The 16663-nt window shown below is 43.3% G+C and overlaps 2 protein-coding genes across 10 annotated transcripts in view; both read left to right on the top strand.

Moving 5' to 3' along the window:
• The window catches only part of LOC143001206 (ral guanine nucleotide dissociation stimulator-like), a 41073-nt gene extending 28742 nt beyond the window's left edge, over positions 1 to 12331 (top strand). For 4 of the 9 annotated variants that reach the window (XM_076150675.1, XM_076150674.1, XM_076150672.1 and 1 more), the window contains exons 4-18: positions 386 to 621; positions 1032 to 1156; positions 1415 to 1630; positions 1743 to 1846; positions 2028 to 2112; positions 3965 to 4042; positions 4676 to 4762; positions 4876 to 4908; positions 5100 to 5221; positions 5464 to 5559; positions 5880 to 6132; positions 6333 to 6407; positions 6969 to 7235; positions 7610 to 7724; positions 7849 to 12331. In XM_076150675.1, coding sequence (XP_076006790.1) covers positions 386 to 621; positions 1032 to 1156; positions 1415 to 1630; positions 1743 to 1846; positions 2028 to 2112; positions 3965 to 4042; positions 4676 to 4762; positions 4876 to 4908; positions 5100 to 5221; positions 5464 to 5559; positions 5880 to 6132; positions 6333 to 6407; positions 6969 to 7235; positions 7610 to 7724; positions 7849 to 8024 — 2068 coding nt within the window. In that variant the 3' untranslated portion in view covers positions 8025 to 12331. The remainder of the gene's footprint in view (positions 1 to 385; positions 622 to 1031; positions 1157 to 1414; positions 1631 to 1742; positions 1847 to 2027; positions 2113 to 3964; positions 4043 to 4675; positions 4763 to 4875; positions 4909 to 5099; positions 5222 to 5463; positions 5560 to 5879; positions 6133 to 6332; positions 6408 to 6968; positions 7236 to 7609; positions 7725 to 7848) is intronic. The other 5 variants (XM_076150676.1, XM_076150677.1, XM_076150670.1 and 2 more) reach the window with 5 other exon arrangements.
• Positions 12332 to 13030: 699 nt separating this feature from the next.
• Positions 13031 to 16574, top strand: smarcb1a (SWI/SNF related BAF chromatin remodeling complex subunit B1a). The gene is made up of 9 exons (XM_076151178.1): positions 13031 to 13189; positions 13871 to 13982; positions 14093 to 14222; positions 14958 to 15095; positions 15275 to 15402; positions 15511 to 15677; positions 15776 to 15966; positions 16086 to 16217; positions 16481 to 16574. The coding sequence occupies exons 1-9, from the start codon at positions 13106 to 13108 to the stop codon at positions 16518 to 16520; spliced, it is 1122 nt and encodes a 373-aa protein (XP_076007293.1). The 5' UTR covers positions 13031 to 13105; the 3' UTR covers positions 16521 to 16574.
• The last annotated feature ends 89 nt before the right edge of the window (positions 16575 to 16663 follow it).

Here is a 16663-nt window from a genome sequence, read left to right as displayed (position 1 = left end):
CTGCCAGTCCACTTTCTTGGTCCATACGGGTTTCGGAAACTGAACTGATAACTGTAATAAATCCCAGAAAGAGACTCTTCCACAAAAGGCTGTCACAGTCCCTTTGCCTTTAGTCTCTTTGTTAGCATTGCTCACTGAAACCAAGGGAAAGGATTATTATTATTATTATAATGGGTATTATGAGTCTCTTCTGAACCTGTCTCTAGTATTTTCCAGATCATTGCATCCAGCTCAGGTTTGATGCTGATGCTTTAACAAAATGTGTACAAAAGAGCAGCGCTGAGCAGAGCAGGACTCCACCGTCACATTTGTCTGTATTTGCTCATTTCATAATCTTAGTTGTGTATTGAAACCCAGAAGCTGAGCTGGCTGTGTTGTGTTGCAGCACTGTTTCGTCCATCCTGGGCGCGTGGCTGGACCAGTACTCTGAGGATTTCTGGAGCCCTCCGAACTACGACTGTCTGCACCAGCTTCTGTCTTACCTCCACCTCCACTTCCCCGGCTCGGACCTGGAGCGCCGCGCCCGAAACCTGCTGGCCCACTTCCACCGCCGACAGCAGTGTGAGCCCGATCCTGATGGTATGAAGGCAGGACAGGAGAGGGACAAACAGTCAGGAGCTGGTAGGGAGGGAGTCCCACTAAAAACATTGATGTGTAATGTAAATGTGGATCGAGACTGAGACTAGAACAATGTACTAACTAGAAAATTAATTTGTGTGCGTGATGTAGCAGACATAATTCCCAATCAACTGCAATGTGCTAACTAACTACTTGAAAATGTTCATTTACATACTTAATAACAGTTCTCCTGTCATTGACGTCCATTTGTATTATTTAATGCACATTTGGAGGACAGTTGATCACTTTTCACACAGTGTTATTTGACTTCCATCTCTATGTGCTGTAGCGGCCAAAAAACATCAAGGTCATATTGTGGATTTTAAGAATGAAAGACAAACAGAAGTGTGTTTAGGATGAGCTCAGGTTGAAGGATTGTGTTGTGAGAAACCTTGTCTGTTTTGTCTCTGCAGGGGAACACATCGGCTGCCCTTTTGCTACGCAGGAAGAGAGCGGCTTTGAGGATGAGCTTCCTGCGTTTAGTTTCCTGTCCTTTGACCCCATCATGGTGGCAGAGCAGTTCACACTCATGGACGCGGTGAGGGCGTTTCCTTTTTTGCAAAAAATGCTAGATTGATTAATGCTGAGATTTGATAATCTAAAGCTTTTAAACTGCAGCAGCAGTTGTCTGATGTTTGTACTATGAGTTTGGCATGTTTTTGTCATTTTACTACAAACTCTATTTAACTGTTAACCATTTTGTGAAAGATTACACTCTATATGCAAGTACTGTGTTTACTTATGCATTATATTCATATCTTTTACTCTCCTTTTGACTCTCTTTCTCTACTTTCAGGATCTTTTTAAGAAGGTGGTGCCCTACCACTGTCTGGGGGGCATTTGGTCTCAGCGTGATAAGAAGGGAAAGGAGCACCTGGCGCCCACCATCAGAGCCACTGTGGCCCAGTTCAACTCCGTCACCAACTGCGTCATCACCACCTGTCTGAGCAACCCTACGCTGAAGCCCAACCAGAGAGCCCGCCTGCTGGAGAGATGGATAGATGTGGCCCGGGTGAGCTCTTAGTTTAGCTTATAGGCACTTAGAAACCAGTATTACTCAAATTATGTGACTATTGGGTTTATGTTTGCTGACTGCATTTGTTTGTGTGTGTTTGTTTTTACAGGAGTGTCGGATCTTGAAGAACTTCTCCTCGCTGAGAGCCATCCTCTCTGCTCTGCAGTGCAATGCCATCCATCGCCTGAAGAGGACCTGGGAAGAAGTGTCACGGTAGGTTTTACACTCACTTCAGCAGCACAAATTCCTCAGGTAATAATGACACAAAAGCTTTCGGGCGTGGGGAACAGCTAATTCCCAGTGTGTTACTGTGTTTTGTGTGGTTGATTGCTTGTTGCCTTCATTGTACAAGTACTTCATTTGTACTATTTTTGGCACGCTCTGTCCTCCACAGGGAGAGTTTTCGCACCTTCCGTGAACTGTCAGAGATATTTTCAGATGACAACAACTACTCCCTCAGCAGAGAGCTCCTAGTTAAGGTGAGTCAATGATTAACAACATGCACCATTTCTACCATTGCATTTGGAATTTGAAAAGTCACATCATTTTCTCCATGAAAGGTAATAAGCCTTTTATCCACTTTCCAATTTATACTTTTTATGATTACAAATTTGGACCTCATATCTGCCATTTTGGAGAAAAAGGGCCTTACCTTCCTTGCCAATATTGCAAATAACAGCTAATATGAATTCCATTAATTAGAGCTGAAATACCTTCGTAGGAGTTATAATAAGACTGTAAACCCAAAGATTATCACTTATGATGCCAGGGAATTGAATAACAGATGGTCTTGAAAAAGCCTATAGAGATATAAGTACTGTGTCTTTATTCATCAGACAAACCAGTCAATCAGTCTGTGCGAGTTATGTCATGCCTGTTTATGACATGGCAGCAGGAAGTGTAGCTTGGTGACCCTGTCCATCAACAAACTGTCTGTCACTGAGCAGCAGCAGCAGCCTAACATGCAGGGAAACATCCTGCTGGGCAGGACACCTTGCTCTGTGTTCACTCATGGTATCCAAGGTGGTTTCAAATAAGCTCGACAGATGGCTGTCCATTGTAATTACTGCATAGGGAGCCTTATAAAGGTTAATGTAGTGACGTGGTGACAATTTGGGGTTTTTGCTGCATGTACTGACAGACATGACGCAAGGACAGCAGATGCTCATACAAAGCCCAGTGCACAGGAAATGACACAACAGCTCATATACAAAATATAGTATACTATTACCAATAGGTGAAATTGAAATACTCGACACCATGAGGACATATTTGTTAACTTAGCTGTTCTGATGTTCTACAACTCATGTCCTTTATTGCTTTTCTATTAGTTTCTATACTGTAAAAACAAAACAATTAATTGTGATAATGTGAAACTAAGTGTGTGGTGTTTTTATTTTGTTATCATTTGAGTTTTTAGATGTAAACTTGTAGTATTGTCATATGCCTTCAGTCTGTGTTCACTGTTCTACCATATGAAAGAGACCAGATGAAACAGCACTGGCATGCAGCAGGACTTCTGCTGTCTAAGGGAATTAGTGTTAAAGATGAGTCCAACTGCCCTCTCAGTGTGCTGTATTAATCGAGAAAAACAGGAAATAAAGAGTGCTTGCTGTCTCAGCGTACATTCCTGTGGTTTAAGGACAGTCTTTGTTCAGTGAGTAAGGAATTTGAAGAGCATTATGTGCTTGAAGAAGAGAGTGACAGCCAGCTAGCTCAACCAGCCCCCCAGTCATTTACAGGGCTGTTTGCATTACATTGTACTGCTCTGTCTATGTTATCACATATTTTTCTAATGCATGATGAGTGTGCTGGTGGAACGCTGGTTGACTAGCCAGAGCTCTGCGTCTCTGAGGGAATCCCCGTTGACGTCAGTGTGTAGATAAGAGTGTTGCTCTGGTGCTGAAAGCTGCATTTGTAAAGGGACACCAGGGGCGTTGGTTCTATCTGCACTTTATCTACACACACCAGGACACCCTCAGTCGGTCTGCTCATGTTACACAGAAGGCCCCACAGCTTTACTACATTCTTAAAAATTGGGTGTGGCTATACTGATTGATTTTTCTAATCAAAGAATCAAATACATAGTTTTTAGACCAGATCTGGGGGAATGGGTCAATTTTGTTTTCCAGATATGCTGCTACATTACAATGTGATAAATGGGGTCAAGAACACATTATCGTTTTTGTCCATATTAACATATTTGGCACGTTTGCAGTAAGAAACACATTTACAGGGATCATGATGGACATCTTACACAGGATTTGATAAACACTCCGTAACATCTGTGCATATTAAATATGCTAAACACACAGGAACTTTCTGTTGCAGGAGGGCACATCCAAGTTTGCTACTTTGGAAATCAACCCCAAGCGAGCTCAGAGGAGACACCAACAGCAGAGAGACCTGGTGAGTCCAGACAAAAAGACCCAACGACGCATTTAATTACTTCAGTGCTCAGAATCAATAAACAGTTATCCCAAGACAGAGACGTCCCCTCTGGTCGAAGGGGTTTCTTCTTCTCATCTTTTTATGTGCTTTGTGGCGTGGGTTTGCTCCAGCATGACTTCTGTGTTTTTAATTGTGGCTATATTGTATATGTGCATATAGCGCCATCTAGTGGCAGCCACAGCGTCTACAGACTGCTGACAACATTTGAAAAATTCAGCAAAAATTAACAAATTAAAATTGAATTAATTACTCACACAATTTTAGTTTCCAGAGTTAGTTGATGTTTGCTTTATTGATTGACACACAACCAAATCACCAAAATGGTTAAGTAGAATAATGATATTTGATAGTATTAGGAAATGAAAGTAGATGCAGCTGTTTATAAAAATTAGAATGTCTTTCCTACTATGTTGTAGTATGAAAATACTGATTGATTGATTGATTGATTGATTGATTGATTGATTACATTCTCCGAAGGAAATTCTAAAAAAAATTTCTGCTCTCTGTTGCATCATAAAGTATATCGATGCGTTGTGCTCCTGTCGTGCTTCCATGTTGAGCTCCACTCATCCTCCTCTGCTCTGTGCACAGGGAGTGATGCAGGGGACCATTCCTTACCTGGGAACCTTCCTGACAGACCTTGTGATGATGGACACAGCCATGAAGGATTACAATGAGGTCAGACACCTTGTCTAACACGTGACATGTTGCCAGAAGTTTTCTTATTCCTACCTTGACAGCTTTTTCCCTTATAGCATTACTTTCTTACTCACATTCTTGTCATTTTGCAGGGTGGTCTGATCAACTTTGAGAAGAGAAGAAAGGTGAATTACATGTTCTTGTTTGCGCTTAATGATTTGAATTTAAACTGCACCTTTAAAAACCCAAAATTCGAAATTATAAACTACAAATGAGTGCATGTGTGACTGGATTTTAAAATGACCAGACAGATGAATAAGTCATACCAATCACAATCTGTCCATCTGATTCCCTTTGCTCTGTTTGGTATCTGCAGGAGTTTGAGGTGATTGCTCAGATTAAGCTGCTCCAGTTGGCCTCCAACAACTACAGTTTCACTCAGGAAAGCCACTTCAGAGAGTGGTTCGCAGGTGTGGAGAAACTGAGCGAAGCCGAGAGGTCAGTCCACTTCTGATGTTACGCCTCCTGAATGTATCTTTGAACTCCTGTGATTTCACATCAATTTCATGGCTCTGGTGCACCTCCACATTTATACAAACACTGTCGTTTTGTCCACAAGTGTTACACTCTGATTACACTGCTGGATTTCTGGCTACTAAATGAGCAGGATGAGAAACTAATCTGTGCATTCTCTGAAGCGCATTTAACATAGTCACTGTTCTGATTTCCCACCCCCGCAGCTACAACCTGTCCTGTGAGATCGAGCCTCTGTCAGAGTCGGCCAGCAACACGCTACGAGCAAAGAAGAATGGAGGCATCATAAAACGCTGGAGCGAGTAAGTGATTCTGATATGACTTCACTATAATCTAACCACAGTCTGCATACAAGCAGATAAAGTAAGTGTGTAACAAATGTACATAAATGTCAGTTTCAGAATGAGTGGTGACAGTTTTATTGTTTTCCTTTCTTTAACACTGTGTACAGTATTTAAAAGCACCCAAGTAAATGACCAGAATATTACAGTTGCTCCAGTTTGTTGTTATAGCGTCTGAAGCTGAACCACTGTATTGTGTTACACTGAATAGAATGCAGAACATGTCCTGTATGGTGGATATTGTTGATAGAGGCCTGATTCTTATTTCTTTTTCCCTCCAGTCGCCAGCTGACGGAGGCTGGCTCCAGCAGCGCCGCCGGCTCTCATTCCAAGTCCTTCGACCACTCCCACTGTAGGCCGTACCAAGGTGGCGGCGGGGACAGCGGGGACGCCCTCAGCGTCACCTCCGTCAGCTCCAGTGGCTCAGACCTAGAGGACGTCAATGCCAGCTTCCTGTCCGATTCCCCAGAAGGACACGAGAGGAAGGTGAGGAAGAGGAGGACAAAGGAACCGTGTGTTACATATCATGTGCAGGTTAGGTCTAGTGTCTTTTGCACATGACATTTAAATGACCCGACAAGGGCTGATGAACAAACAAGCATCTGATGTTGACAGCGCAAGCAGTCATGTTCCTGTGCTACTGTATGTTCACTGTTTGTGTGTGTCTGTGTGTGTCTATGTGTGTGTGTGTGTGTGTGTGTGTGTGTGTGTGTGTGTTTTCCTTTTCTATCTAGACATCAACGCCTTCAGTGAAGCATTCAGTCTCTGCTTTGGGGAGAGAAGCTCCGGCTGCAGATACAACCTCAACGGTAACATTCCTTTTCTCTGTCATTTACACACTCATCCTTTAGTCCTTCACCTAAGATTTTGGCTATTTCTGGCTTTCTGATGATCTTATGCTGCTTCTTTTAACTGCTTACTGCCAACCATTATAAATAACTGCAAAACGCAAACCTGATTTTTCATTCTGCCCTTCCTATATAAAACACATGACTGATTTAGAATGACACCAGCACCTACTTTGCTGCAAAGATAACGATCTTCTTTACTGGTTGTGAAAAACACAAAGTATGCCATAGACCCAAATATTTGCGAAAAAGTCGTTTTCAGTGTTTCACGCTTTTGAACAGTTTTTGTGTCACGTTAACATCATGTCTAAACCGCAAATGTGTGAAAACAACAACAAACGGTCAGTTACTGTTTACTTACATGCTTACATGCGGCAGGATGAGGGGTTTGTTTTTGCATCAGGATTGAGTTTGAGGCTTTTGGGATTCTTCATTTGCAATTACTATGCAAACATCTTGTTGTGTGTCAAATTTAGCCTTCTACCCTGCATTGCTTTATCTCACCCGTGTTGTCTCGTGCAGTTCTGGGAGTGCACGTCTCTCTCGTCTCTAGACACTTCCGGTATGGGTTCAGGCTCCGGCTCCGGTTCAGGCTCCAGCAGTGCCTCGTCCTCCTCCGTGTCCTCCTCTACGCCGCTGTCGGCCTCCCGCTCACACAAACGCTCGGTGTCAGCGGTGTCTAACTACTCCACATTGTCTCTGCCTCTGTACAACCAGCAGGTGGATGACTGCTGCATCATCAGAGTCAGTCTGGACGTGGAGAACGGGAACATGTACAAAAGCATCCTGGTGAGGAAACGGGAGACTTTAGGGATGTTACTTTGTATTCATTCTTAAAATTATTTCTATTTGAATCTTACTGAAAGATATCTAAAGTAACCTGACAGAATTGGGCTGTTTTGAGCTAAATTCATGTCATTGCTGTGTCAAGTTTGAATTTTAGCCGTCAAGAACACAAATTTGGACTTGGAATTCGATACAGCACACATTGTTTTCAAATTTCTAAGTAGCTAACGAACTGAAATTTTAATGTGGAAAATATTTAGAAGATACTTAAACACATTATTGGATGAAATACAATTTGTATGACTTGTGAAAGATTAGTTAGTAGGTGTACGTGTGAAAAAAGGTTAAAAAGGCTCGATGCTTTTTCCTCGATGCAGGTGACGAGTCAAGACAAGACTCCCGCTGTTATCAGGAAGGCCATGATCAAACACAACCTGGAGCGAGAGAAGGCCGAGGACTACGAGCTGATGCAGAAAATCTCTGAAGACAAAGGTAAGAAACACAACCGACATTAATATTATCATCTCCCCAAATCTTTGAAAAGACCTTTCTATGATGGCTGTTTACACTCCTTAATCACTGGATGCTGTTTTGTTCTTTTGCTCTCATTCTGCAGAGCTGCGAATCCCTGACAACGCCAACGTCTTCTACGCCATGAACTCCACTGCCAACTATGACTTTGTGCTGAAGAAGCGCGGGTCGGCCCGGCCGGTGAGGGCCAAGAATGTGGCGAGCTCCACGCTGCCTCGCATGAAACAGAAGGGACTGAAAATAGCTAAAGGGATTTTCTGAGGACTAACAAACTGGCCTCTCCCCGCCACCCTCACGCCTCTGACCCCTTCGCAGAACAGACTTCACCCTTCAGGAAGCGGGACCTGGCCTTGGAGGCCTTTTCCAGGTCTTACTAACTTGGAAGTATCTCAGTGTTGGAAGATACTGGACAAAGATTGACTGATGAATAAATGACCAAGCGACTTATCTGTGGATCAGCTGGAAAGCAGAGGAGCACCTTAGCACTTAGCCGCTGCGTCTTCTGGACCGTCCATGAACTATTAAAGGTCCCAGTCGTCCCAAGTGGCTCCGTCCGCTCTGCAGAAAGAACCCAGTCAGAATCTGCCTCTGTTAGGCTGCGGGTGACGTGTGTGAGTCCGGACGGAACGGTCAGGTACATGAGCAGGCTTGCTGGCCGATCTCGTCCAATGCTTCACACTCACCAGCCTCCGTTCGGCCTAAAATATCACAAGATATAAAAACAAATATGCACTACACTTGTGTCAAGAAAAATAAGGGTCAAATATACATCCAAGTGCAAATCTTTTATGTTCTACAATTTCTGTTCGCTCATCTGCCAACATACACAAACCAATACCAAGTTATTAGTGATGTGCTCGAATCAGCTGATAATCTTTGGCCAGCCAATATATCGGTCGGGTTCCTCTAGGTTTTTTTTGCGTCTGTTTACATCTCGTTCAACTCTTCAGAGGATTTCAGTCAAAGGGCTTTTAAATCCTCCGATTCCTCCCGCTGCCTTTCATCTCATCCTCACCACTACAGCGGCCCTTGTTTTTGTTGTTGCCATGGCCGCTTCCACTTGTCGCGCAGGCTACAGTTACCTCTTTGACCGCCGTGCTCCACCCCCTGCTGGCCTGGAGTGTACATACAGAAGCAACACCAAGCAGCAGCGAGTACATACAAATAGTTGTACAGCGCTGTGGATCTCGGTGTTTCTCTTTCAGGGAAGTCGGGCTTGTTGTGAGCTTGTCGCCGCCTTTACCGTCTCTGACTCCGGGATTCCCTGATTTCAACACGTTTGAGGAGCAACGACACAGTATATTTTTCACTCTCTCCTGCCGACACAAGGATTTATTGTGACAAGAAAGAGGATCTGACCTCCCTGAAACGCTGCCATGATAAAGAAAATATCCGTCAAGTGGTCTGTGCTGTTTCCAGTGTAAGGAAAGTGTGACGTGGTGTCATATATTCCAGTCGTGAATCACACGCCACTGCTTTTTTCTCTTTTTCTTTTTGAACTGAGTCATAACCACTACACCATGCAGGATGTGTCAGCCCTTCGATCGCACTTGACCAGAGCTGACTGGTCACTGAAAACGTTCACGAGGGGCGAAAAAAACAAACAAACTGACTGTATATAATCACTGCAACTAACATCGACTGTGCAGTGTATCCTTTTACAAAACGGACCATGAGATTTTGTTAATAGAACTGTCACAAGATATCAATATTTCCTTTTTCTTTCTTTCTTTCTTTCTTTTGTTTTGTTGCTTTGTCTATGTTTCGCAACTCTCTGCTCTTGACAAAATGGTGCTGCTAATGAACTTTCTGAAGAGGTTGTACAAGCTTCACGTTGTTCATGTCTCCCCGTCCCCCCGAAGAGATCATGCGTGATCCGGAGCCACCATGTTGAAAGAAAGACGACAGCGACGTCCCGTCCTCACTGTGTTTCCTTCAGGTTTTGCCCTTATGTCAAATGTGCAGTTAGGGGGGGGGGGTTCAAGATATATTTGGTTTTAGTTTATATTGGGGAAAAATGACTGAGTGAACTAAATCCAAATTCTAAAAGAAGCTTGATGTCAATATGTCTGTTTCAACCTTCAGCCTGAAAGCAAACTGCAGCAGGTTTCGTCGTCCCTCTTCCGACATGGTGGTTTAGCCCTCATAACCTTTGGCTAAACCACTCTCTCTCTCTAAATGTGTCTGATCTATGTTGCCTAATCTGGGAAGTCTGATGGTGGCGTTTCCTGCAGATCAATCCATTGGTGGTGTTTATTCACAGCAGTGTTTCCTCTCAGGGCTCCTGGGCAGGTATGCAAGCAGACAGACAGTGTTTGGGATGATTGACAGGTCTGGAAAACTGAGGGAAGTATTGGAAAAAGAAGCAGAAAGTCAACACTCATCTAGTCGGGTCATAAAACGCTCAGATGAATGAGTGTAATGCTCAAGCTGAGAGGAACAAACTAACATGTCGGTGGTTTCAAAGGGGAAAAATCCAACCTGAACACTGTTAATGAGGACACGCTTTGCACTTTCAGCAATTGAAAACGCTTCACTCCAAATTTTTGTTATCAACCTCCTTCAAAGATCTCAGAACATTTGCTTGTTGTACCTTCTTATACCCTCAGTATGATGAATTGCTCAAATATCATGTTGAAAATGTCTTTTAGGTTTTTGAAATGTTAAACTTGAGGGTCTCACTTTGGGTGTAGCGGACATTTGTCACTATTTTTGATGTTTTGCACACTGAAGGTTGAAGTGGCAAATGAAAACAATGGCTGGATTAAGTGAGTCATTAGTCGTGGCCCCTAATTTAACACTGATCACTGATGGAATGTGAGAAATCACAAGGGAGGGAATGTTTATGAAAGACGATTCCAACGTGAGCGTCATTGTGTCCTAGGCTGTATTTTTCCTGGATTCTTCCTTTTTAACATCGCATCACATCAACCAAATCACCAAACACAACATCCGCCTGCATTTCACTGCAACCATGTATTGCCTTTTTTTTGTTGTTATTTCCACTGCATGAAGTTTATGATATTTCCAGTTTGCTTCTGATCGAACAGATGAACGGCCGTGATCTTAGGAAGCAATATGGTAATGGGCAGCGTGTGGGGGGAGGGGGGGCACGGGTGTTACGAGTGTCTGGCTGTCGCGGATGTGTTTTTCGTGCTTTGACCCCTTCTCTGTTGAACACTGTGACCTTCGACCCCATTCACTCCGCCCGCTGTTTTCGATTGGCGCGTCCATGTTGAGCACTGTGAACAATAACCACTCTCTTTCCCCTTAATGGTGTCAGTTGTGAGAACGTTTAAAAAAAAGAAAAAAGAACCCCGCCTCGTGTAGATGTTGTTTGTGGAATAGTTGTTTACAGGCAATGGGCTTAACCCTGTGTGTGCCAAAAATAACAAGGAAGGTGGTGGTGGTGGGGGTGTGTTGCTTTTGATGGATGAGTCCTCTGCCTTTCACACTGAAAAAATATCAGTTTGTATGTTTACTGTGTTGCGTTTTTATGAAAAAAGGGTGAGAACACTATAAAAAAAAAAAAAGAGTCTGGACCCATTGATAGTCAGTCAGAGGCCTGTGTGGCTCCTCTGTGGAGAAACTTGAAGATTTTGACAGGAAGTGCAGATAAAGCTGTTGTCGAAAGCTCAATTTTATGGACCTCCATCCATCTCATATTTAGCCCCTATTGTTCTTTTGTTCTGTTTTTAAGTAGAAAACAGCTGCCAGATTTGTCCATTGTGAGCCAAAACTGGAGCTTGTCAGGTTTTCATTCCATCCAAACGCGACATCAGTGGTGGTCAGCAGTAATAAAAACGTACACAGGATTTGTAGGAATATTGCAAAATTATTGGTTTGGCCCTCAGCCTTCATGTGGAGTTATGAGTTACAGTAAATAACAAGAGAAAACTCATGATACAGGATGCTGGAGCTTTTTCTTTTCTTCTCCTACTTAATGTCACAAAATGGGAAGTAATTTTGTTGACAATATTGGAGTCAATCCGTCCATAAAAGCAGAGTTTAAAGATCTAAAGTCACAGCTGTGAAATGAAACTTCAGCATCCTTGTAGTGGAAAACAAAATCTGTTTTCCTTGAAGGTGGTATGATTTATCTGACCAGACCAAAGTTGCACCACTTTTGCTTTTGGTAGAAACAAAAAGCTGCAGATTCTCGTGGCCTTGATGTCAGAAACAGCAAATTTGTCAGCAGCTCGTCCTTCATCTCTCCCATCTTCAGCTGTAAGTCCACACGGCTCCTGCAGAGCTTTGTTTCCCCGGCTGTACGCTGTAACATTGAGCTTTCTTCAGCAGCTTGTGAACCGTAAAGTGTGATCGATTATCTGCCAGGTTTAATTAAGAACATCAATATTGAGTGTTGAGTGCACGAGTTTTAACTTAGATAAATGTTTTGGTCATGCGAGCATTTGTGTACTGATGAGGTCGGTGTCGGGACGGTCTGTGCTGAGCTCTTTGTGTTGACATTATGTACTTTGGTGATTTGACCCCCAGTCTGTGTGAGTTTGAACAAAAGGCTGCGTTTACGAGAAAAAAAAGAAAAGAAACTGGAAACCAGCTGGTGTGGTTTTTGTGCGTGTGTGTATGGGTTTGTGTGTATGCCTGTGTGTGTGTGTGTGTGTGTGTGTGTGTGTGTGTGTGTGTGTGTTTCTTTCCCTGAACTGTGCTCTGGTGCCATTTTCCATTTTAACAAGGATTTCAGAACTTTTCTAACTGCAGTTTCTTTTGTTTTTATTTTTCCTACTTCTCCCAAGAACACAAAACCTATGTAGTATACAAAACTGTCCTTGATTATGTCTTTATTTATTGATTTGTATATAAAGATTTTGTTTTGCATTGTACATTCTCTCCTTTCTTGGTTATAGATTAATATATTCATGTATATACAAATAAACATTACGTTTATAAAAGTAAAAAGCCTCTTTTGTTCCCCTGCTGAGCCTGACCTTCACTAATATAATGTTTGGAATGATAAATAAAACACTCATGATGATTACAGGTTTGGAAAATGAGGTGTGGAGGGAGAACTGGGAAAGAGAAGAATGAAGTAAGTATCTGTACACACGCAGGGCTGAACAATACTTCATATTTAAAATCAACAGACGTCATAAATAGAATCTGGAAATAAATGTTTGTTTTAATTTCGTGTTTGACACGTAGTCCGTATATGTCCTCATCAGTAGGTGGCGGTAATGCGCCTTTTCCTCTATGCAAACCGCCGTTAAACTACACAGAAGAAGAGCTTTGACGGAAGTTCGACAGTTGGGACGTCATCTCTTGGCGACCTGACGTTTTCTGCGCCTGCGCATTAGCTGTGATCTTTGTTTTTGCATTGCAGTATGGCGCTTAGCAAGACATTTGGACAAAAACCCGTGAAATTTCAGCTGGAGGAGGATGGAGATTTTTATATGATTGGATCTGAGGTTTGTCTTGACTCTTTCGAGTTCGGCTACGTTGATAATTTGCAAATGTTTCCTACATTTATCGTATTATCGTCTTGTAACCGGTGAGCTAGAAGCTAGCTAGCTATGTTAGCCGAAGGGAGGGCAGCGCGTGAAGACTCATTCATTGTTTTAGGAATAAATGTAGAAAAACACGAAGATACTGCAGGTCTGCACAATACAGATCTGTCACTGCTAATTCAGTCTGTCCACAAAATCTACTTTGGGTTAATTATCAAGAACATCTGACGTAATATTCTGTCATCTTAGCTACTGCAACGATGAACAGCAGCTACGTAGTTCAGCCAGAGAACTACGTAGCGAGAGAACTACGTAGTTTGTTTGAGTTTTGATGTCAACGCTTCAAATTAATGTCGTACATGTTGTGAAAAGCACATTTTTTTGTGTTATAACCTACAGCTCTTATTTGGGGCCAGCATCAAAGTTTGTTAAAGGTCATACTGTGTGTACACATATCAGCTCTCTGTGTAACGTGATGATGTCACACACAAGAGATAACACAAAGATAAAACAAATCGTGTTTATGTTTCTTGCCATTAAATATGTCTTTGTATAGCTGAGACAGTGTCACTTTGGCCCCCCCCCTCACGGTCTGTGTGTGTGTGTGTGTGTGTGTGTTTGTTTGTTTGTGTGTGTGTTCAGGTGGGAAACTACCTCCGTATGTTCCGAGGTTCCCTCTATAAGAGATATCCGTCACTATGGAGGAAACTGGCCTCAGTGGAGGAGCGGAAGAAGATAGTGGAATCATCTCATGGTCAGTCGGTTTAGACAGACATCTTTCTCTCCGCTACTGTTCTTACTTTGTGATACATTGAAATGTTTTATATCCGATCACCTGACGTCTATGATCCATGTGTGTCTCAGATCACGGCTACACGCAGCTGGCCACCAGTGTGACTCTGCTGAAGGCGTCGGAGGTCGAGGAGATCCTGGATGGAAACGACGAGAAATACAAAGCCATCTCCATCAGCACCGAGCCACCTGCCTACCTCAGGTTACTGTCATCACTGAACCACCCAGCGTCACCCAGGCAACCTACAGCAGGCAAAGTCTGCCAGTGGGCTGTTTGCATCCCCGACACAACACAAAACTACTTCAGAACCTTTAAATAATTCCAGAACCTTAAAATAAACACACCAGGTGATGATAACGATACAGAGGTGCATCTCTCCATAAATTCAGGAAACCTTTGCACAGGTGATTTGAGTTTATTAGCTGATTAGAGTGTGACATTGTGACTACAATATTGAAGTTTTTCACAAGATACTGAATTTTGGGTTTTCATGCGCTGTAAGCCATAATCATCCAAATTAAAATAAAAATAAATTAAGCCTTGACATATCTCACTTTATGTGTAATGAATCTATAATATAGGAGAGTTTCACTTTTTGAATTGAATTACTGAAATTAATTAACTTTTCCATGATTTTCTAATTTATTGAGATGCACCTGTGTATATATCAATCTGTATGAATATGGAAGAGTAATGTAAAGCTGTTCGTTTAAGTTCATGGCACTGATAGATGATGTATTGGTACTATTGGCCAGCTTTTTGACCCGTCATTATTATGTATCTAATAGCTACCGGCTGTTATCTTGATATCCCAGCTGCGACTCTCTGGCTTTGTTCTTTACCGGGGTCATTTGAAGACCGAACGGAGAGACCAAAGAACGTAACCGTCCTTCGATTATGAGTGTTAGTGTTTGACACTGCCTGGTTCACCCTCAGGGAACAGAAGGCAAAGAGGAACAGCCAGTGGGTTCCCACCCTCCCCAACAGCTCGCACCACTTGGACGCCGTCCCGTGTTCCACCACCATCAACCGCAGCCGACTGGGCCGAGACAAGAAGAGGACGTTCCCTCTGTGGTGAGCGAGCTGCACATTGTCATTTGTTCTTGTTGATATTCAATAAGATTCTGTTGAGAAGCCTCATGGCTAGAATGTTGACATACTTAAAGGGCTGAAACCATACAAAATAATTGATGGGTGTCCATATTGTCGTGATTTCAATTGAGGTTTTTTCCTGTGTTATGTTTCTTCTCCAGCTTTGATGATCACGACCCAGCAGTGATCCACGAGAACGCCACACAGGCTGAAGTGCTCGTTCCAATCCGACTGGACATGGAAATTGAGGGACAGAAGCTCAGAGACGCTTTCACCTGGAACATGAATGGTTAAGTCCGATCACCAATATCACAGAGCCTCCATCCACAATCAATACTGCCCTTTGTTCTCTGATCTGTGTGTTTAGACTGAAGGTTTCTCTGTGTGACGTCTTTAGAGAAGCTGATGACACCTGAGATGTTCTCTGAGATCCTCTGCGACGACCTGGACCTCAACCCGCTCGCCTTCGTCCCCGCCATCGCCTCTGCCATTCGACAGCAGATCGAGTCCTACCCTACAGACAGCATCCTGGAGGAGCAGACGGACCAGAGAGTCATCATCAAGGTGAAGCTCTGAAGCTGCAGACAGACATAGATCAAATTCACAACCGTTCATCTGGGGGGGGAGCTGTTTCCCAGTATAACCTCCCCTTTCCCTTCCAGTTGAACATCCACGTTGGGAACATTTCTCTGGTGGACCAGTTTGAGTGGGACATGTCGGAGAGGGAGAACTCTCCGGAGAAGTTTGCGCTCAAGCTTTGCTCTGAACTCGGTCTCGGCGGAGAATTTGTCACCACCATTGCCTACAGCATCCGAGGACAACTGAGCTGGCACCAGAGGACGTACGCTTTCAGGTACACACACACACACACACACACACGCACACGCACACGCGCACACACTCACACTCAAGCACACACTCAGTGCTTTGCAGTCTGACCTGATGCTCTTTTCACGTGTTCCCTCTTTGCAGTGAGAACCCGCTGCCCACAGTCGAGATTGCAATCAGGAACACGGGGGATGCTGACCAATGGTGCCCCCTGCTGGAGACCCTGACAGACGCAGAGATGGAGAAGAAGATCAGAGACCAGGACAGAAACACAAGGTGAGCTTCTGCTTCTTCGGTTCCTAAGGTTTCTGTCTATTAAATGGTTAACTTAATGACCACGGTCATCTTCTTTAGTTGACAGTAATAATACTCATCTGATATCTTCAACTCTAATAAAATGGACTACAGGATGACGTTGGTTACTATGTCCCTGCCCCCAAAGACAGCAAACTAGTCTAAACCAGTATTTGGCAACTGTGTCCTTCCTGCTGTGTGTGAGGTCAAAATGGCTGAAATCGTTTTCTTGTTTTTGTTTCCAGGCGAATGAGGCGACTCGCCAACACGGCACCTGCATGGTAGAGGCAGCAGAAGCATTACTGCCCCCTACAGGGACGGAGCGGTTGTTTGGTGTGAGGTGTCCAATGAAAATGTTCCTACAACCTGCTCAGTTTTCCTTTACATGTTTTTTTTATTATTATTATTAATAATATTATTTTATGTTT

Source organism: Genypterus blacodes, unplaced genomic scaffold (assembly GCF_046128005.1).
Source record: "Genypterus blacodes isolate CSIRO-AG114 ecotype Tasmania unplaced genomic scaffold, CSIRO-AGI_Gbla_v1 ptg000053l_1, whole genome shotgun sequence".
NCBI lineage: Eukaryota > Metazoa > Chordata > Actinopteri > Ophidiiformes > Ophidiidae > Genypterus > Genypterus blacodes.
This window is presented reverse-complemented; position numbering and strand designations above follow the sequence as displayed.

What these genes read in the sequence shown, in the direction of transcription:
- smarcb1a (XM_076151178.1), top strand. Translation starts at nt 13,106, where the DNA reads ATGGCGCTTAGCAAGACATTTGGACAAAAACCCGTGAAATTTCAGCTG. An exon ending in TTTCACCTGGAACATGAATG is followed by an intron (nt 15,403 to 15,510) that starts GTTAAGTCCGAT and finishes TGACGTCTTTAG; the next exon opens with AGAAGCTGATGACACCTGAG. An exon ending in GACCAGGACAGAAACACAAG is followed by an intron (nt 16,218 to 16,480) that starts GTGAGCTTCTGC and finishes TTTTGTTTCCAG; the next exon opens with GCGAATGAGGCGACTCGCCA.